At 45.6% G+C, this 21,555-nt stretch overlaps 1 protein-coding gene across 1 annotated transcript; it reads left to right on the top strand.

The window, feature by feature from the left end:
• Positions 1 to 215: 215 nt before the first annotated feature.
• Positions 216 to 19,827, top strand: LOC115104497 (coiled-coil domain-containing protein 191-like; the record flags this gene model as incomplete). Its single annotated transcript, XM_065006791.1, is given in 17 exon segments — positions 216 to 284; positions 2,182 to 2,220; positions 2,418 to 2,553; positions 2,685 to 2,831; positions 3,645 to 3,745; positions 4,079 to 4,269; positions 7,907 to 8,156; positions 8,730 to 8,862; positions 8,919 to 9,053; positions 9,301 to 9,529; positions 15,658 to 15,755; positions 16,150 to 16,262; positions 16,907 to 17,050; positions 18,568 to 18,720; positions 18,937 to 19,091; positions 19,327 to 19,384; positions 19,387 to 19,827. Coding segments are annotated over 17 exon segments (2,262 nt in total), but the record flags the coding sequence as incomplete, so codon positions are not given.
• Between the last annotated feature and the right edge of the window lie 1,728 nt (positions 19,828 to 21,555).

Here is a 21,555-nt window from a genome sequence, read left to right as displayed (position 1 = left end):
TATTTTCAGCGTTTTGAGCAGTCGCAGTACCAGCAACTGTACAACTAGCAATACATTACTTTTGTATTAGCTTAAAAAAGTGACTTCTACGTTTTTTTCTGTAAGTCTAGTGTTATAAGTTGTGGTTAATATAACTTTGATGAAGGTATATACATGAGGTTTTCTGTATTAGCCAGGTAAATAGTACAAGCTATTTCTTGGTTTAAAAAATTGCATACTCGCATAATCGTGATATGTTTCGCTGGAAAAGATTCACGGAGACTAAAAACCCCACTGCAGATAAGGTAAGGTGTTAATGATTGTGTGTACTTTTGACAGGTGTGAGGTAAAGTCAAATGTTGATGACTGTCACCTAGAAAGTGGTGCACAAATCATTCATTGATTACAGGGTTAGAGCGTTGGGCTAGTATAAAAAAAGGTTGCTGGATCGAGTCCCCTGAACAAGGCAGTGTTCCCCGGTAGGCCGTCATTGTAAATACGGATTTGTTCTTAACACCCCCTATCCACATCGATGGAACAGTAGTGGAGAGGGTAGCAAGTTTTAAGTTCCTAGGCATACACATCACAGACAAACTGAATTGGTCCACTCACACTGACAGCGTCGTGAAGAAGGCGCAGCAGCGCCTCTTCAACCTCAGGAGGCTGAAGAAATTTGGCTTGTCACCAAAAGCACTCACAAACTTCTACAGATGCACAATGGAGAGCATCCTGGCGGGCTGTATCACCGCCTGGTACGGCAACTGCTCCGCCCTCAACCGTAAGGCTCTCCAGAGGGTAGTGAGGTCTGCACAACGCATCACCGGGGGCAAACTACCTGCCCTCCAGGACACCTACACCACCCGAAAGTTACAGGAAGGCCATAAAGATCATCAAGGACATCAACCACCCGAACCACTGCCTGTTCACCCCGCTATCATCCAGAAGGCGAGGTCAGTACAGGTGCATCAAAGCTGGGACCGAGAGACTGAAAAACAGCTTCTATCTCAAGGCCATCAGACTGTTAAACAGCCACCACTAACATTGAGTGGCTGCTGCCAACACACTGTCATTGACACTGACCCAACTCCAGCCACTTTAATAATGGGAATTGATGGGAAATGATGTAAATATATCACTAGCCACTTTAAACAATGCTACCTTATATAATGTTACTTACCCTACATTATTCATCTCATATGCATACGTATATACTGTACTCTACATCATCGACTGCATCCTTATGTAATACATGTATCACTAGCCACTTTAACTATGCCACTTTGTTTACTTTGTCTACATACTCATCTCATATGTATATACTGTACTCGATACCATCTACTGTATGCTGCTCTGTACCATCACTCATTCATATATCCTTATGTACATATTCTTTATCCCCTTACACTGTGTATAAGACAGTAGTTTTGGAATTGTTAGTTAGATTACTTGTTGGTTATCACTGCATTGTCGGAACTAGAAGCACAAGCATTTCGCTACACTCGCATTAACATCTGCTAACCATGTGTATGTGACAAATAAAATTTGATTTGATTTGAACTGACTTGACTAGTTAAATACAAGGTTATTAAAATATATATTTCCCCCACCGGTCTATGACTGCAAATAACTTTTCTATACATTCTGTCTCCATCGCTCAGACACTTCCTTACTGTGAAAAAAACGATGTAGGATGTACATACAACGATGTAGGATGTACATAATAAAAGTGACCTCAAAGCTATCTTTAGAAATAAAGTGGTGCTTCAGAACGTATGGATTTATATGTCTCAGTGACCAGAGAAGGCTGAAGAACCCTTAGAAAGTTTAAATGGCCTTTCTGAGACCCGCTAGTAGTGATCAGGGTGACACAGGGATACTTGAAGCACTCTTAGTCAGATAAGTACTTTTTTCAACTGCTATAGAAAATTCATCTGAAATAATCTGCTGACATTAGGCACTGTCTGAGCTCTACTTAAAAATAATCCTCAGACATTAGGCATTGGCTGGACTCTTGGTTTTGCAGACACCTGTTTACCACGCTCGCAGTCTGTGAGCCTGCCTGGGCATAGTAATGACTAAAGCTGAAGTGACAAAGCACCACACTTTCTTTTTGATAGGCCCTCTTTGCTCCTCCTCTGAACTCTCTGCCTGATAAATATAATCTTAATCATCCTAATCTTCACACATTTTCTACAATAACAGGTGAGGCACAGTAATGGGGATATTGACCAATGGCTGAAGGTGAGAGCTCTTTCTTTTACTTTGTCTCACTGTACCTCCTGAAACGGAGATGGACTGTGTGTGTGTGTGTGTGTGTGTGTGTGTGCGTGCGTGCGTGCGTGCGTGCGTGCGTGTGTGCGTGCGTGCAGTGGATATTATTGTGCTATGTCTGTCTATAAGGCCATATGTATTCATGACGTGTACTTTTGTATCCCCAGACAATGGAAATGCCCTCATACTTTGCATTGACTGAGGTGTTTTCCCTGAAGAAGGCCCATTCTGGGATAAGCAGCCAGACAATGGCACTAAAAAATACAGAGCAGCTGCTGGATCATGACGAAGCATACGGGGAAGGTAGGCTATTCACCCCCCTCCACACACACACACACACACACACACACACACACACACACACACACACACACACACACACACACAAGTATCACAGGCCTTTACAAATGGTGTTATGGACATTTTTCCTGTAGCTCAGGCTCTTCTTAGTGATTGTATGAACAGCAAGTTGGGTCTGGAACTGGAGATAGAGGAGGATGTGATTGTCTCCCCTGAGAAGAACAGTCCAGCAGCCATGGCACCTGCCCAGCCTGTCTCCCTGGACTACAGTAACTTTGATGGTACATGGAAACTAAGAAATAACTTCACACACTGGTACAATCACTTGTATTACGCCCCTGCAATTAACTCTTATTCGGTCAGTAGGTAGGCTAGTGGTTAAGAGCGTTGGGCCAGTAACCGAAAAGGTCGCTGGTTTGAATCCCTGAGTCACCTAGGTGAAATATCTGTTGATGTGCCCTTGAAAAAGGCACTTAACCCTAATTGCTCCAGGTTCGTTGTCAGTAATGGCTGATCCCTGGCCGTGAGCCCACTCTCCGAGGGTGTCTCAGGGGGAGTGGGATATGGTGACCCTGGCCGTGAGCCCACTCTCCGAGGGTGTCTCAGGGGGAGTGGGATATGGTGACCCTGGCCGTGAGCCCACTCTCCGAGGGTGTCTCAGGGGGAGTGGGATATGGTGACCCTGGCCGTGAGCCCACTCTCCGAGGGTGTCTCAGGGGGAGTGGGATATGGTGACCCTGGCCGTGAGCCCACTCTCCGAGGGTGTCTCAAGGGGAGTGGGATATGGTGACCCTGGCCGTGAGCCCACTCTCCGAGGGTGTCTCAGGGGGAGTGGGATATGGTGACCCTGGCCGTGAGCCCACTCTCCGAGGGTGTCTCAGGGGGAGTGGGATATGCAAAAAACACATTTCAATTTTTTAAATGGGACAAATATAAGCACCCACCTCATTCAGAATGTTGTGTCTTTAAAATAAGCCAGTCTATTCAGTGCTAGGTCAGGGTCCTGTGGGTCTGACTTTCTGGATGTCTCTCCCATAGGGAGAGGGTTGCCAGAAAGACTGCAGCTAATAAGAGCTCTCTGGCGCTCCAGCCAGGCCCCTCACTCTCTACTACACAGAAACAACAGGACAGAGAGAGACCAGAGTCACACAGACTACAGCAGGCAGAGGCCAGGACTCCGATGCTCAACCTGCAGGTTAGTAAACTGTGTGTGGAGGGGAAGGGCGGGGTTCTGTTGGTTGGTGTGTGTGTGTGTGTGTGTATGCTTAGTGTTTGCATTCACAGCATCGTGTGTGTGTGTGTGTGTTTTGGTTTTTACTATCCTTGTGGGGACCAGAAATCCTCACAAGGATAGTAAAACATAAAAAATACAGACCACTGTGGGTCCCCACAAGGAAAGAGTCTATTTTAGTCTTATGTGTTAGGTTTAGGGTTATGTTTAGAGTTAGGGTTAGGGGTTATGGAAAATTGGATTTTGAATGGGAATCAATTGTTTGGTAGTAAAACAAACGTGTGTGTATATTTTCAGTGTCTACAGAGGCACTTCTCTGGCTGGTACTGTGTGCTGTTGGAGAGGAGGGTGCGGATGGGCAAGGCAGCGGCGCTCTGTGATTGGAAGAGGGAGCTGAGGGCGTGGCGAGCCTGGCGGGCGCTGGTATGGGCAGGGAGAGAGCAGAGGGAGGTGAAGAGAACAGAGGAGGAGCTACAAATCCAGAACAGGTAAGCACAGAATGGACTCTGTCCCAATAATACAGTCATCACACTTGATTTAGTTCGCCTGGTGTGCTTGGAGGGCACTTTAGTTCAAAAAAGTGAAAACGCAGTACCTGCCTGGTGCGTATGAGTTTTTACTCACCAAAGTAACAACAACGTGTGATCAAAGACTTAGTTATAAGTAACTTAGTTATAAGTAACCATCTAGTTACCTATAACTACAAACATAGTTGTGTTTTTGCATCTTTATTAACTTACAGTGCATTCGGAAACTATACAGACCCCTACATTTTTTACTCATCAATCTACACACAATACCCCATAATGACAAAGTGAAAACAGGTTTTAGAAATGTTTACATATTTATACAAATTAAAAACAGAAATACCATATTTACATAAGTATTCAGACCCTTTGCTATGAGACTCGAAATTGAGCTCATGTGCATCCTGTTTCCATTGATCATCCTTGAGATGTTTCTACAACTTGATTGGAGTCTACCTGTGGTAAATTAAATTGATTGTAGATCATTTGGAAAGGCACACTCCTGTCTATATAAGGTCCCATAGTTGACAGTGAATGTCAGAGCAAAAACCAAGCCATGAGGCCAAAGGAATTGTCCGTAGAGTTCTGAGACAGGATTGTGTTGAGGTACAGATCTGGGGAAGGGTGCTAAAAAAATGTCTGCAGCATTGATGGTCCCCAAGAAAACAGTGGCCTCCATCATTCTTAAATGGAAGAAGTTTGGAACCACCTGGCCGCCCCGGCCAAACTGAGCAATTGGGGGAGAAGTGTCTTGGTCAGGAAGGTGACCAAGAACGAAATGGTGACTCTGACAGACTCACGACAAAACCTATTCCCCGTCAGGAGACTGAAAAGATTTGGCATGGGTCCTCAGATCCTCAAAAGGTTCTACAGCTGCACCATCGAAAGCATCCTGACGGGTTGCATCACTGCCTGGTATGGCAACTGCTCAGCCTCCGGTCGCAAGGCACTACAGAGGGTAGTGTGAACGGCCCAGTACATCACTGGGGCCAAGCTTCCTGCCATCTAGGACCTCTATACCAGGCGGTGTCAGAGGATGGCCCTAAAAAATTGTCAAAGACTCCAGCCACCCTTGTCATAGACTGTTCTCCCTGTTACCACACGGCAAGCGGTACCGGAGCGCCAAGTCTAGTTCCAAGAGGCTTCTATAAACAGCTTCTACCCCCAAGCCATAAGACTCCTGAACATCTAGTCAAATGGCTACCCAGACTATTCACATTGCCCTCACCTCCCTCCCATCTCCACACCACTGCCACTCTCTGTTGTCATCTATGCATTGTCACTTTAACTAACTCTACCTACATGTACAGTGGGGCAAAAAAGTATTTAGTCAGCCACCAATTGTGCAACTTCTCCCACTTAAAAAGATGAGAGAGGCCTGTAATTTTCATCATAGGTACACTTTAACTATGACAGACAAAATGAGGGAAAAAAATCCAGAAAATCACATTGTAGGATTTTTAATGAATTTATTTGCAAATTCTGGTGGAAAATAAGTATTTGGTAAATAACAAAAGTTTATCTCAATACTTTGTTATATACCGTTTGTGGGGAAAATAAGCAACGGAAGGCAGGATTCGGAATGAGACTGACTGAAACCAGGTGCTGTGCCGAGTGTGGATGTGAAGCCTGCAACCTCTATTTCCTACCGGTGTGACTGTCAACAGTGATGGAGATAAACTGGCTAAATTCAATGTGGATTTACCTCACAATATCACTTTTGGATTAGCCTCTCCTTGGCTCTTCTTTGACTTTGGTAGCTAACTCAGCCATCAAATGGTAAGTCTCTGCACTCTCTACTTTATATCTGCTGTCTTTTTGTTGTTGTGTCCTGTTGGTTCCTGCCTGTGGTAGACTTGTTGTTCTAGCTACTTAGCTATGTTGACTGTGGTGGTTAGCTAGCAGGCTAAAATAATTAACTTTAGCTGGCTGGCTTGCTGTCTGTTATAACTGCATATACCGGTAACGTTATTTGACAACTGTTAAGATGGCGTTATGTATTTCCAAAACTTTGGTTTAGTTTAATGTAGCTATAAACTAGGTGTTGATAACATTGTGTGAGTCAGCCAGTTGTTAACGCAACGTTACCAGGCTAGTAGCGGGTTAGTTGTAGCAACCTTACAATTTGATTTGTAACAATAAATGTTTGCTTGTAAGGAGGTAGCTTGGCGGTTAGGAGCTTTGGGCCAGTAAATCGAAAGGTTGCTGGATGGAATGCCTGAGCCGACAAGGTATAACCTGCTTTTCTCTACCATATCTCTGTATTCCTACCGCAAGCTCTGAACCTTTACTCCGGATCATCGCAGTTCGCTAGCTGCTATCTGAGTGGCTGCTCCTGGCTAACATCTCTGTCCCGAAGCAAGCACCAGTTAGCCTGGAGCTATCAAGCAATTCCTGGGCTTCAATTACCAGTTGGCCTGGACCCTTTGCTGGCGACACGGAGCCCCGCTGATCCATCACGACTGGTCTACCGACGTAACTGTCTGAGGGGGTTTCTGTCCCGAAGTAAGCACCAATGAGCCTGGAGTTAGCCTCGAGCTTGGCCCATCTCTCGGCTAGCCAAAGAAATCCATCAGATAATCCCTGGGCTTCAATTATCTCTTTTGCCAATTGGCCTGGACCCTTTGCTGCCAACACGAAGCCCCGCCGTTCCATCATGACTGGTCCAAGGGGGTTTCAACAGGCTCCCCCGTTGCGACGTCCCCCTGAGGCCCATCTGCTAGCCTGCTGCCAGCCCCGGCCTGCTAGCTGTCTGAATCTCCATGCCTCCAGCTCGCCTAGCTACTCACTGGACCCTATGATTACTCGGCTACACATGCCTCTTCCTAATGTCAATATGCCCTGTTTATTGCTGTTTTGGTTACAATTTATTTTGTCTTATTTCACTGTAGAGCCTCCAGCCCTGCTCAATATGCCTTAGCTAGCCCTGTTGTTCCACCCCCCACACATGCGGTGACCGCACCTGGCTTAAATGGTGACTCTAGAGACAAAACCTCTCTCCTCGTCACTCAATGCCTTGCCTCCACTGTACTCACATCCTACCATACCCTTGTCTGTACATTATGCCTTGAATCTATCCCTCCGTGCCCAGAAACCTGCCCCCTTTACTCTGTTCCGAACGCATTAGACGACCAGTTCCTTTGGCCGTACTCTTATCCTACTCCTCCTCTGGTGATGTAGAGGTTAACCCTGCATGATGTGGAGGTTAACCCTAAGCCTAGCATCACTCTCATTCCCCAGGCGCTCTCATTTGTTGACTTCTGTAACCGTAAAAGCATTGGTTTCATGCATGTTAACATTAGAAGCCTCCTCCCAAAGTTTGTTTTATTCACTGCTTTAGCACACTCCGCCAACCCGGATGTTCTAGCCATGTCTGAATCCTGGCTTAGGAAGCCCACCAAGAATCCTGAAATTTCCATCCCTAACTATAACATTTTCCAACAAGATATAACTGCCAAAGGGGGCAGAGTTAGCCAAATAAATAGGTGCCTGCAAACACCTGGTGAAGACAATTAGCAAATCTGGCCCCTCAAGCTCATCACAGTCACAGCAGGTGTTTGTCTCTAATTAGTACACTTATCGTTGTAATCCCTCATAGACGCTGCCAGGTGGCGATGGAGAGTGACCGGAGGCGTATGCTAAGGCGATGCCTGAGTGATTGGCGGTTGTGGTGTCGGGCGGAGAGAGGACGCCGGGAGCTGTTTGCACAGCAGGAAGAAACACGGTACAAGATTGCCTCACTGATCAATGCTGTGGCAACTGGGAAACTTAAGGCTCCTGAGACACCTGCTCCTGAGCAAATTACAGCCCTTCCTGAGACTTTTGACCAATCATAGACCACAGAACCGGTGAGTGACAATTGTGGACCCCTGCCACTGAAGAAAGTGAACACAAACAAAGCACAGGCATAGATGCATAGGAGGACACACAAAACATGACAGATAAATACTTGCACACACAGTGTTGTCTGCCCATTGGATATACATTTGCTGGAGCGTGTCACATTAGAGACTGAAGTCCCGAAGGTGGTAACGATGTGTAATTATGAAATAAACATTAGCTAATTCTCCAAAGGGTCAAATGAATCTGCGAGGCAATAAATGTGCTTTTTGTATTCATTTGGTTAAGTCATATATTAGTCTATCACTATTTCCTGAATAAACAAATTCTGTTTCAGAGTTCCTCTCCTCGTATGAGTTGGCCAGCACTTTTCTCACTGTGAGTTTATCGTCCGGGGAGAGAAACGTTCCCTACATGACGAGATATTCACAACACTGCAAGGTTCGCTTTCTCCTCAGAGAGAGAGAGGAAGGGGCTAACAGAAAGAAAGAGAGTTGAATAGAGCTTAAGGAAGAGAGGAAAAGAGAATTAGGATGATCAGCTTCATCCTATTTTCCTGTGACCCTCAACTGTCTCTGCAGAAAGGTCAGGTGGGGTCACGACCTGCTGGCCCCGCCCCCTCTCCTTCCTGTCAAGGTAACGGACAGCTGGGGGCTGTGGTCCAGCCCACCCTTCCCTGGCAGGTGACACGGCGTCACGCGGCTCCGAGTGGAGGTGAGCAATCAAAGGAAAAGTTGAAATACTGTATATGACCCTGTATCCGTGATTAGGGGAAATTTCCTCTCCTTCCTGTCAAGGTAACGGACAGCTGGTGGCTGTGGTCCAGCCCACCCTTCCCTGGCAGGTGACACAGCGTCACGCGGCTCCGAGTGGAGGTGAGCAATCAAAGGAAAAGTTGAAATACTGTATATGACCCTGTATCCGTGATTAGGGGAAATTTCAACAACAAAAAATTGATTCGTTCCAGTGTTCTAGGAAACTCCTACCTAGATGTTGAAATATATCAGTGATTAGGGAAAACCCTTTACTTCTACCAATTATTTTTTAAATGATGTGCAACATTTCACAATGGATGATAAAGTTCTGTTCAATATATGAGCTGAGGCGAGCACGACAGAGGGGTGAGGAAGGTGGGGACGGCGGTGTAGGTAGGTGCTGTCCCCCGTTCTCGTAGTGCAGAGTTGCGTGGAGGACGGATTGAGCGTCGCCACGCCAGCCAGCAACAGACCATCACAGTGCAGAGGAGGCTCCTCCGGGAACAGCAGGAGCAGATCGCACGCCTGCAGGAGATGGGATTGAAGCAGGAGGCACAGATTGCTCAGTTTGCTGTCCCAGCAGCCCAAGGGCCCAGAGGCATGACCTCTGACCACAAAGAACCCAGGTAGGCCCCTCTTCACATTACCATGGGAACTTAGGAGAGGCCCACAGGCTGCCTGTGTGGGGGTGTGGTGTGTCTGTTTGTTCACGCACGGTCCTCTGGAGTATTCTCAAGACCCAAGCCAATCGATACCATGTGGGACTGCATAGAAATGACCGTTCCGCTTGGACGGAATGACGTGATTGTGGATGAAAGTGGCTGTCTTCAGTCACAGAGGTCTGCATAGGACCCAAGGGGATCAGCACACTTTCATTGGTAGTGCAACACTTAGTATGCAGTAAACAGTTGGTACGAAAGCTCATGACTTGTGGACACTCATCCATGACTTGAAGCAGGCAGCTAAGCATTTTCTAATTTTGGAGTCTGTAAGAGGCTTTTAAATAGTGCTCAGGTCTGAAGACAAGTCATTATCCTGGTGAAGGTTTGGTTTTGGGTTCATAAAGCAGGAGTGTTTAAAAAAAACTCAAATAGTCCCCTTAAAATTGAGGTGGGGGAGTCATCAGTGGAGGATATATATAGAGGAGGGGGTTTAATTAAAGCAACACACTACTTCTGCTTGAGAATATCAATCAAATGTATTTATAAAGCCCTTTTTAAATCAGCTGATGTCACAAAGTGCTATGCAGAAATCCAGCCTAAAACCCCAAACAGCAAGCAATGCAGATGTAGAAGCATGGTGGCATAACTCCCTAGAAAGACAGGAACGTAGGAAGAAACCTAGAGAGGAACCAGGTACTGAGGGGTGGCCAGTCCTCTTCTGGCTGTGCCGGGTGGAGATTATAACAGAACATGGCCAAGATGTTCAAATGTTCATAGATGACCAGCAGGATCAAGTAATAATAATCACAGTGGTTGTAGAGGGTGCAACTGGTCAGCACCTCAGGAGTAAATGTCAGTTCAGATCATTCAGAGTTAGAGACAGCAGGTGCGGTAGAGAGAGAGTCGAAAATAGCAGGTCCAGGACAAGGAAGCACGTCCGGAACCCTATGAACAGGTCAGGGTTCCATAGCCGCAGGCAGAACAGTTGAAACTGGAGCAGCAGCACAACCAGGTGGATTGGGGACAGCAAGGAGTCATCAGGCCAGGTAGTCCTGAGGCATGGTCCTAGGGCTCAGGTCCTCAGAGAAAAAGGTACAATTAGGAGGCCTGCGTCTTGTGACTGTAGTGTATGTGTAGGTTTGTATGGCAGGACCAAATTGGAAAGATAGATCCGAGCAAGCCATGTGATGCTTTGTAGGTTAGCAGTAAAACCTTGATATCAGCCCTAGCCTTGACAGGAAGCCAGTGTAGTCAAGTTTCTAGCAGCCATGTTTAGCACTAACTAAAGTTTATTTTGTGCTTTATCTGGGTAGCCTGAAAGTAGAGCATTGTAGTAGTCTAATCTAGAAGTGACAAAAGCATGTATACATTTTTCTGCATCATTTTTGGAAAGAAAGTTTCTGATTTTTGCCACGTTACATAGATGGAAAAAAAATGTCCTTGAAACAGTCTTGATATGTTTGTCCAAAGAGAGATCAGGGTCCAGAGTAACTAGCATCTCTGTTTTGTCCGAGTTGAAAAGTAAAACATTTGATGCCATCCACTTCCTTATGTTTGAAACAAAGGCTTCCAGGGAGGGTAATTTTAGGGCTTCACCATGTTTCATTGAAATGTACAGCTGTGTATCGTCCAAATAGCAGTGAAAGTTAACATTATGTTTCCGAATGACATCACTAAGATGTAAAATATATAGTGAAAACAATAGTCGTCCTATAACGGAACCCCGAGGAACACCGAAATGTACAGTTGATTTGTCAGAGGACAAACCATCCACAGAGACAATCTGATATCTTTCCAACAGATAAGATCTAAACCAGGCCAGAACTTGTCCGTGTAGACCAATTTGGGTTTCCAGTCTCTCCAAAAGAATGTGGTGATCGACGGTGTCAAAAGCAGCACTAAGGTCTAGAAGCACGAGGACAGATGCAGAGCCTTGGTCTGACACCTTTAAAATATAATTTACCACCTTCACGACTGCAGTCTCAGTGCTATAATGGGGTCTAAAACCAGACTGAAGCATTTCGTATACATTGTTTGTTTTCGGGAAGGCAGTGAGTTGCTGTGCAACAGCTTTTTCAAAGTGTTTTGAGAGGAATGGGAGATTCGATATCGGCCAATAGTTTTTTATATTTTCTGGGTCAAGGTTTGGATTTTTCAAGAGAGGCTTTATTACTGCCACTTTTAGTGAGTTTGGTACACATCCGGTGGATAGGGAGCCATTTATTATGTTCAACATAGGAAGGCCAAGCACAGGAAGCAGCTCTTTCAGTAGTTTAGTTGGAATAGGGTCCAGTATGCAGCTTGAAGGTTTTGAGGCCATGACTATTTTCATCGATGTGTCAAGAGATATAGTATTAAAAAACTTGAGTGTCTCCCTTGATTCTAGGTCCTGGCAGTGTTGTGCAGACTCAGGACAACTGAGCTTTGGAGAAATACGCAGATTTAAAGAGAAGTCCGTAATTTGCTTTCTAATGATCTTTTCGTCAAAGAAGTTCTTGAATGTATCACTGCTGAAATGAAAGCCATCCTCTCTTGGGGAATGCAGCTTTTTAGTTAGCTTTGCGACAGTATCAAATACATTTGGGATTGTTCTTATTCTCCTCAATTAAGTTGGAAAAATAGGATGATTGAGCAGCAGTGAGGGCTCTTCGATACTGCACGGTACTGTCTTTCCAAGCTAGTCGGAAGACTTCCAGTTTGGTGTGGCGCCATTTCCGTTCCAATTTTCTGGAAGCTTGCTTCAGGGCTCAGGTATTTTCTGTATACCAGGGAGCTAGTTTCTAATGACAAATGTGTTTTGTTTTTAGGGGTGTGACTGCATTTTGGGTAAATTTAGTTCCTCAGTTAGGTATTTAACTGATTTTTGTACTCTGACGTCCTTGGGTAGGTGGAGTGAGTCTGGAAGGGCATCTAGGAATCTTTGGGTTGTTCAATAACCTATAGCATGGCTTTTGATGATCCTTGGTTGGGGTCTGAGCAGATTATTTGTTGCTATTGCAAACGTAATAATGGTGGTCTGATATCACAATCTCTTTCAATAATGACAGGAATGGAGGTCTTTATTCCAGTGAGATTGCTTAGGTGAACACCGCCATGTTTAGTTTTTCTCAACCTAGATCGAGGCACAGACACGGTCTCCATGAGGATAGCTGAGCTGACTACACTGACTGTGCTAGTGGCAGACTCCACTAAGCTGACAGACTGGCTATCTCATTGTGGAGCTAGAGAAGTTAGACAGTGCTCTAGGGTGGAGTCCGTCACTCCTCAGCAGGCCAGGCTTGGTCCTGTTTGCGGATGAGTCCCAGAAAGAGGGCCAAGAGAAAGAGGGTTTCATCCTAACATCGTTGGTGCCGATGTGGATAACAATATTCCTATATATTCTACACTCGCCAGTTTTAGCTTTAGCCAGCACCATCTTCAGATTAGCCTTAACGTAGGTAGACCTGCCCCCTGGTAAACAGATTAGCCTTAACGTAGGTAGACCTGCCCCCTGGTAAACAGATTAGCCTTAACGTAGGTAGACCTGCCCCCTGGTAAACAGATTAGCCTTAACGTAGGTAGACCTGCCCCCTGGTAAACAGATTAGCCTTAACGTAGGTAGACCTACCCCCTGGTAAACAGTGTTTGATCGCTGGATAACCATTTTTAAGTCCAATACTGCGGGTAATGAAGATGTCAATGACTAGGGTTTTCAATTTGTCAGCGCTAAAGGTGGGAGGCTTCTGCATCTCAGACCCCGTAACGGGTGGAGGAGAGACCAGAGAAGGCTCGGCCTCTGACTCTGACTCGTTGCTTAATGGGGAGAATTGGTTGAAAGTTTGTCGGCTGAATGAGCGACACCGGTTGAACATTCCTACAGCATTTCCTTCCAGAAGCCATGAGAAAATTGTCCGGCTGCGTGGACTGTGTGAGGGGATTTATACTACTATCTGCACAGACGCTGTTTCATCCTTTCCTACACTGAAATTACCCTTGCCTAACGATTGCGTCTGAAGCTGGGCTTGCAGCACGGCTATCCTCAAAATAAGGCGGTCGTTCTCCTGTATATTATGAGTACAGTGACTGCAATTAGAAGGCAATGTTAAGGTTACTACTTAGCTTCGGCTCGTAGAACCATGTCCAGATAAAGGGTCCGGGGTGAAAAAGTTGAATGAAGAAAGTCGAGCAAGGGGAATTAAAAAATATATATATATAAAACAGTAATTAAAAAGTAAAATCCGTAAAGTTGGCAGGTAGCAAAGTAACATTAGCAACAAACCGCGCAGCAGCACGTAAACAAGTCCACAAATTGTGACCGGGAAATGACGTATCACACCTCCCTCAGAATAAAACCCAGGCTAATTTCAAATGTACTATGATAATAAAAGTGTTATTCTCCCTGCATACTGTATTTCCCTGCATATTATTCCAGGTGTGACAATGTGTCTGCTGAAGGATTCACTCATTAAAAGTTGGTCCGTTGATCACTATTGAGATATCCTCTTCTTGTACTCTCCCTTTAAACAAAAACAAGTCCTTAGAATGTCCCCTGTGTGCAGGGCTAGTTGGGTCAGTCTGGGAAGTTGGGAATTGAGTAGATCTATATTAGAGAGTGAATATCTAATGATGTGTGTTTCTGCTGGGCCTCCCGAGTGGCACAGTGGTCTAAGGCACTGCATCGCAGGGCTAGCCAGTCCCTCCAGGATTTCGTGACATTTTTGTGTGATTTCTGCAGCCAAAAATGCTTGATTTTTACGGCAGATTTTCTGAAATTCTGTGACACATTTTGCAATGTTTTTTTCACGTTAATTTCATATAAAGCAATAAGTCATATGTGCTCAGTTTTAGGATGATTTTAAGCAGAATACATAATACAAAAACAATTAAACATCTAAAGTGCTCAATTTAGTTTATTTTCCTGAACAAACAGCTCTGTCATAATCCACTCACACACACCTCTCCTCTCCATCAGGCTTGGGGCTTGCTATCAACACGAGATGCACTTCCCATTCTCTCTCTCTCTCTCTCTCTTAAAAAACCCAAATAGATTCAAAGCTGATCAATCACTTTCAATTTGAGGATTGATATTTCTTTCTAATAAGTTGTGTTCAATTCTTGATTGTGATTTTTTTCTGAAAGGTCGTAAGGGAGATAAAGGACAGAAAACAAAATAGAGTTGTGGTTGATTATTATTCAATTTCTCCAGAAAGATTGCGCTTTCGTGATCCATATTACGTTTTACAGAGTTTAAAACGGCAATGCTGACAAATTGCACTCAGTGCTTTGAGCAGTGCTCTCTATAGACAGACTGGGGAGAACAGAGTGCCGACCACCCTACTAAAGCCAAGGTTAGACTGGGAGAGCAGAGTGCCGACCACCCTACTAAAGCCAAGGTTAGACTGGGGAGAGCAAAGTGCCGACCACCCTACTAAAGCCAAGGTTAGACTGGGGAGAGCAGAGTGCCGACCACCCTACTAAAGCCAAGGTTAGACTGGGGGGAGCAGAGTGCCGACCACCCTACTAAAGCCAAGGTTAGACTGGGAGAGCAGAGTGCCGACCACCCTACTAAAGCCAAGGTTAGACTGGGGAGAGCAGAGTGCCGACCACCCTACTAGAGCCAAGGTTAGACTGGGGAGAGCAGAGTGCCGACCACCCTACTAAAGCCAAGGTTAGACTGGGGAGAGCAGAGTGCCGACCACCCTACTAAAGCCAAGGTTAGACTGGGGAGAGCAGAGTGCCGACCACCCTACTAAAGCCAAGGTTAGACTGGGGAGAGCAGAGTGCCGACCACCCTACTAAAGCCAAGGTTAGACTGGGGAGAGCAGAGTGCCGACCACCCTACTAAAGCCAAGGTTAGACTGGGGAGAGCAGAGTGCCGACCACCCTACTAAAGCCAAGGTTAGCGGAGTAAAACGCACTCACCTTGATACTTTCAGTGCTTCCTACAGTCTTCCCTGCTACCACTTCAGTCATGGTGATCTGCCGCTGCTTTGCTGATTTGATTGTTGACTTTCTCTTGTTTCCAAAAACATTTGGAAAAAGTTTTGCACGGTCATTAGCTGTTTTTTTGTTGGCAAATGAGATTGATTTCTGTTCATTGTACTGCCTGTCAGCCATCAACAATCAGCCATCATCTTCGCACGTGAATACGCTGACAGGCCAGGGGGGGAAAACGTTGTTGACGTGTGGTTGGATTGGGCCATTTTCCACGGTAACAGTGCAGGATTTGGTCAAAATTACGAACCTGCTTTTGATTGGACCTTTTTATGCGCTAAAAATGTGGGAATTGGTCAAAATTGCAAGCTCTTGCATAATATGCGCTGATTGGTTGATTTTTGCTTGAATTATGCGATCGCACAATCGCGGAGTCCTGGAGGGACTGGCTAGCTGTGCCACTAGAGATTCTGGGTTCGAGTCCAGGCTCTTTCGCAGCCGGCTGTAACCGAGATTGGCCCATTGTCTTTCGGGTTAGGGGAGGGATGTGCTTGTCCCATTGCGCATTAGCGACTCATGTGGCGGGCCGGGCACAGTGCACGCTGACACGGTTGCCAGGTGTACAGTGTTTCCTCTGACACATTGGTGCGGCTGGCTTCCGGGTTAAGTAGGCATTGTGTCAAGAAGCAGTGGGGCTTCCCAGCTGAAAGCAGCAGAGGAGGAGGAGGAGCAGAAACATAGAGCAGCTGAAAGGAGAAGGGAGGAGAAGAGACAAGAGAGAGAGGTGATGCAATGTTTACAGGAAAACTGTCCTGGGGACAACTTTCATTTCATATTTGAAAGAAAATCTGTCAGTTCACTAAGAGTGTATATTTAGGACTTCAGGGGCCATATGTATTACGCATTTTAGAGTAGGAGTGCTGACTTGGGATCAATTAATATGATTACATGGACAGGGGGAAGCTGCTCTTAGATCACCCCTCCTACTCTGACACTTGATACCCACGGACCCAGATTTCCATCACAGGGACCATACAGAAAAATAGATGTCATCAACACCTATACAAAACAGAATTATATATGTAATATAAATACCGTATACACATTGTCCATTCTTTCCTGTCCAGGTTTATTGCAGTTGGAATTTCACAAAAGAGACTCTCACATCTGTACAAGTGATGATGGCAGCTGTTCAAAGCAATGATGCAATGGTTGTTCAATGCCGTGGGTGATAATGTTCGCCTTACATCACACTGTCAAGGCATGGTCTTCAGATCTAATTTAGATGGGCGAAGCTTTTGAAATGTGGCTCCTAGCTCTGATCTTAGGACAGCTGAAGTCCAAACATAAAACAAAAGCTATAGATTAAAGCAATAAATACAAGTTGTGTGTGTGTGTGTGTGTCTATAACTATGTGTATGTATTCAGAGGGAGCAGGAGAACCAGAGGAGGTTTGAGCGAGAGCAGCAGCTCCAGACCCAGGCCCAGCAACACTACCATAGAACTCTGTTACTACGGCGAGGCATGGCGCCATGGAAGCGCAGAGTCGCCATGAGCCAAGCCAACACTCAGGTAATCACCAGTGCCATCAGCCTTGGCCAATCAGAGTCTGCACAGAGAGACTGTCAACACACTCACACTCTCTCCTGTAGAGTCACACAGCTCAGGACAGCCAATCATACACAGCAGAACTAATGTATTCACAGCTACACTCAAATACACAGACAGAAGAAAAATACTCTTTCCCTCAACACACACATACACTCTGTATCTAAAGCGTAAACCGAGCACACAAACACCTAGACACACACCCTAATCCCAGACATCACGGTCAGAGCTGTAATGATGTTTACAGGATGCTGTTGGTATGAGCACCTGCTTGACCACCTGTCAGAACCCGCGGGACAAATTGTACTGGCAGAGAGATGGAACAATGCTAGAGAGAGAGAGGCTAGAGGAAGTGAGGGACAAGAGGAAGTGAGGGACAAGAGGAAGTGAGGGACAAGAGGAAGTGAGGGGCTAGAGGAAGTGAGGGGCTAGAGGAAGTGAGGGGCTAGAGGAGGTGAGGGGCTAGAGGAGGTGAGGGGCTAGAGAGCCTAGAGAGGCTAGAGAGGAGGTGAGAGGCTAGAGAGGAGGTGAGAGGCTAGAGAGGAGGTGAGAGGCTAGAGAGAGGAGGTGAGAGGCTAGAGAGAGGAGGTGAGAGGCTAGAGAGGAGGTGAGAGGCTAGAGAGGAAGTGAGAGGCTAGAGAGGAAGTGAGAGGCTAGAGAGAAGCGAGAGGAGGAGAGAGGCTAGAGTGAGAGGCTAGGGGAAGAGAGAGGATGTGAGAGTCTAGAGGAGGCGAGAGAGGAAGTGAGAGGTTAAAGTAGAGAGCTACAGGAAGAGAGGGAGTGAGATGAGAGAGGTTATAGGAGAGGAATGATTGGACAGATTGATGGACAGGGAAGTGAAAATAGATTGTGTGACATCACAGCAGCATGTGCCAATCTACTGTATGGAACCTTGAGCAGCTGAACAGCTTGTTCAATGTCTCATGTTCTATTCTGCTACTGGTTTACCTTGACTCCCAACAGCATACCTTGCCTCCCACCAGCATACCTTGACTCCCAACAGCATACCTTGACAACTATCTTTATTTACTAGTGGTCAAAGTCCTAACTTCTTTAAAGACCATGAGTTTGAAAAGAATGCAGTATAGCATCTAGGGTCAAATTTATATTATAAACTGGGTGGTTCAAGCCCTGAATGCTGATTGGCTGACAGCCGTGGTATATCAGACCGTATACCACGGGTATGACAAAACATTTAGTTTTACTGCTCTAATTACGTTGGAAACCAGTTTATAATAGCACTAAGGCACCTCGGGGGTTTGTGATATATGGCTAATATACCACGGCTAAGAGCTGTATCGTAGAACACCTTAGCCGTGGTATATTGGCCATATATCACAAACCATCTGTCCTTATTGCTTAAATATATTTTCACCACTTGGCAAGGAGATGCCTTAATCCTTTATACCATGCCATTGTGTGTTACCTGACACGTGAATATGTGTGGATGAGTACACAGTATTATTTTAATTCCCCTCCAGCTGGCCAGGGCTCATCACAGGCAGTCTCTCCTGAAACGGTGCATCCTGTCCTGGCAGCAAGTAACAGGCGAGTCCCTGGCTCAGAAATGGGCCTCTGCCAAACAACTGCATCAACATATCCTGCTACGGAGGAGCCTGGGCAACAGGAAAAGGGTTAGGGCATGAACACGTACAAACACAAACTCTCACATGCACAAGTAGAAACACATACAAATGGCCACTGTCTTTTTTCCAACACACAAAACATTTGAATACTGATTACTGTTTAATAGTGATGCGGTGGATAGTCTTTTGTATATTTGTCTCAATGAGATGGACAGTCTGTCCATGATGTGTACTGTATCCCAAACCTGACTCGTTCTGTCTCAGCTGAAGGACCACCGCATGGTTGTAGAGGGGCGGGCCGACCGGTTCTGGCGCATGCACACTCTGAGGAGGGCTCTGATGGCGTTACTAGATCACGTGACCCAGGAGAGGATGGTGGAGTGGGACCGGGAGCAGCAGGCTCAGGGACACAGTGATAGGTGGGTGTGTTTACCTGGGCCTTACTTCCTTTACCAATAACACCTGTCCTAGAAGCCTTTACCCCTGTCTCAGACCTTACCCCTGCTGTATAAGATGCAGACATGCTCCATATGTACTAGCTCACTTTGTTACTGTATAAGTTCTGGTTGTTGTAAGGGCTTTTTCTAAGTTGTTCTGTCTGCTTCCCTCTGTTCCCTCACTGTCGTGTGTGTGTTCCTCTCTTCTCCGCCCCAGGCGGGCGGTGCGGAGTTGTTTCCAGGCCTGGAGACGGTATCCAGGGTGGCTGCGTGAGGAGAGAGAGAGAGGGAAACCAGGAGGGAGAAGCTGAGACGCAGAGTGGCAGAGGTCCTACCTGACTTTCGCTCCTCTCCTCTGAACTGTCAATGGGTACAAGCCCTGCTGTGACTCACAGAACACACACAGGCAGACAGACGGACTACTTCAATACACGATAATCCAGCAGATGGGAGCCGATAAATGTGTCTTGTTGCTGGTGTAACAAGTACACACACACACAGGCTGTTTGTCATCCTTAATGACCAGAGAAAGCTGGATATAACTTTAATGAAGACCGTTTGGAAAACTTTTGTAACACCAATGACTCGTTTAAAACTGAAGCGTATGTTCAGGTTATTGAATTTGTTTTATTTTGGGTATCATTGAAGTCACAGTTTGATGTAATTTGACAGACGCTTGAAGGCATCAATAAGGATTTTTTAAAAGTATATCACCATGCACTGTGGTTTGTGTGTCGGTTGTTTTTGTTGCTTTATTCAGTTAATGCAACAACACTACTGATCCTGACCAGCCTCAGTCTACAGAGATGTATCAACATGATGCTGTTTAATACAAACCCATGGCCTATTTCTGAAGCTCACAGGAACCGCTACACACAAGAACATCTATTGGCAACAGCTGTTCCTTTCTACAGGAGTGTTAATCAGTGTTGAAAGGAACATCATGGCCGGGGCCTAGGCTTTTTGGGGTCAAGTGGTTTGTTTGCGTTCACTCTCCCAGCAAAGAAAGGCACTACAACCAGGGTAGCACAACTACATTTAGGAGCACCAGAAAAGCAGATGCTTTAATGGATTGAGATAAAGCCTCTGAATTCTAGCCAGTTTTGAAGCACAATGCTGTGCCCTAGAAACTAATGACCCTTTAAAGACATTATTATAAAAAGCAAAAATGTTGATACATTACCTGTCATTTGTGGAATATTATGTTTTTACATTGGGCACTATTGAAAAATATGGGTTGTTTATGAATTTGAAGGAGCAATAAAAAGGGCTAAACTTAGAGGTTAAAGGTTTTAGGCCGGTGGCGACAGGATGTCCTTCAGAACACGAGGAAGCAGTAGTTCCAGTTCAAGGGGTTAATTAAGCTCCACACACACACAACACCACTCTCTCTGATTCTAATTATGGTTCTGGAAAGAAAGGAGAACTTAGGCTATCGCACAGTATGGGAAAAAAAAATCATATTTCCACATCAACAACTAAACGCATGCTAGATGCACAAAGGACAATAAAGCAATGTTCGAAATATCTACACATTATAAGACTGCATGGTGACGATGATGATAATGTATGACGATGCTTGCGGGAGTACACGAGCTAGCTAGCAAGTTTAAAAGTTTAACACAAATTTTACATGCAGTTGAAGTGGGAAGTTTACATACACCTTACCCAAATACATTTAAACTCAGTTTTTCACAATTCCTGACATTTAAAAATTCCCTGTCTTAGGTCAGTTAGGATCACCACTACATTTTAGTCGCCTCCAAATGTGTTGTACATATTTGCTTCAACTGACAAGCCAACTAAGGGTCAGTTGCTTCTCGAGGAATGGCGGGCAGCGGGATGAGCCAAGCAACAGGCCTGACGTATGTTCTGTCCTTGACTTGGATCTCTGCTGTCCTCACTTTCCTGTCTGTTCCAGGGATAACTGACTTGACAGCTCCAACTTGCCAAAAGGAGACTGATCATTCACAATCATCACAACGGTCCCATCTACAAGGTCTTCCTGATTCCTGTGCCACTTATGGTGGCCTTGAAGTGCAGGTAACTAGTTCTATGTGAAGCACTTCCAGAAATGGTTGGCTAGAACCTGGCTGTGTCTCCATCTTTTGCGACTTTAGGAGTGATTGGATCCGGATCTGCAATGTCCGACGACACATATCCCAAGGGCTTGGAGTTCAAGATCCCTTCTATTTCGATTAGGACAGTCCTCAGCACCTAATCAGAGATGGTCTGTGCACCAAGGGTGGTTTGCAGGGCAGTCTTGATGGATCTGATCTCCCTCTCCCAGCATCATCCAAAGTGTGGTGCACTTCGTGGATTGAAGGCGATGCGAATCTTCTGACTGGCTAACTGGAGCTGTGAGTGGAGAGTCATGAAGGCCTCCTGTAGCTCTCGCTACCTTCTGTTGAAATTTGTTCTTCGGTCGGACAGGATCTTAAAGGGC

This window comes from Oncorhynchus nerka, linkage group LG22 (genome assembly GCF_034236695.1).
Source record: "Oncorhynchus nerka isolate Pitt River linkage group LG22, Oner_Uvic_2.0, whole genome shotgun sequence".
NCBI lineage: Eukaryota > Metazoa > Chordata > Actinopteri > Salmoniformes > Salmonidae > Oncorhynchus > Oncorhynchus nerka.
Note: the sequence above shows the minus strand (reverse complement) of the source record. Positions and strands in the feature narration are given on the sequence as shown.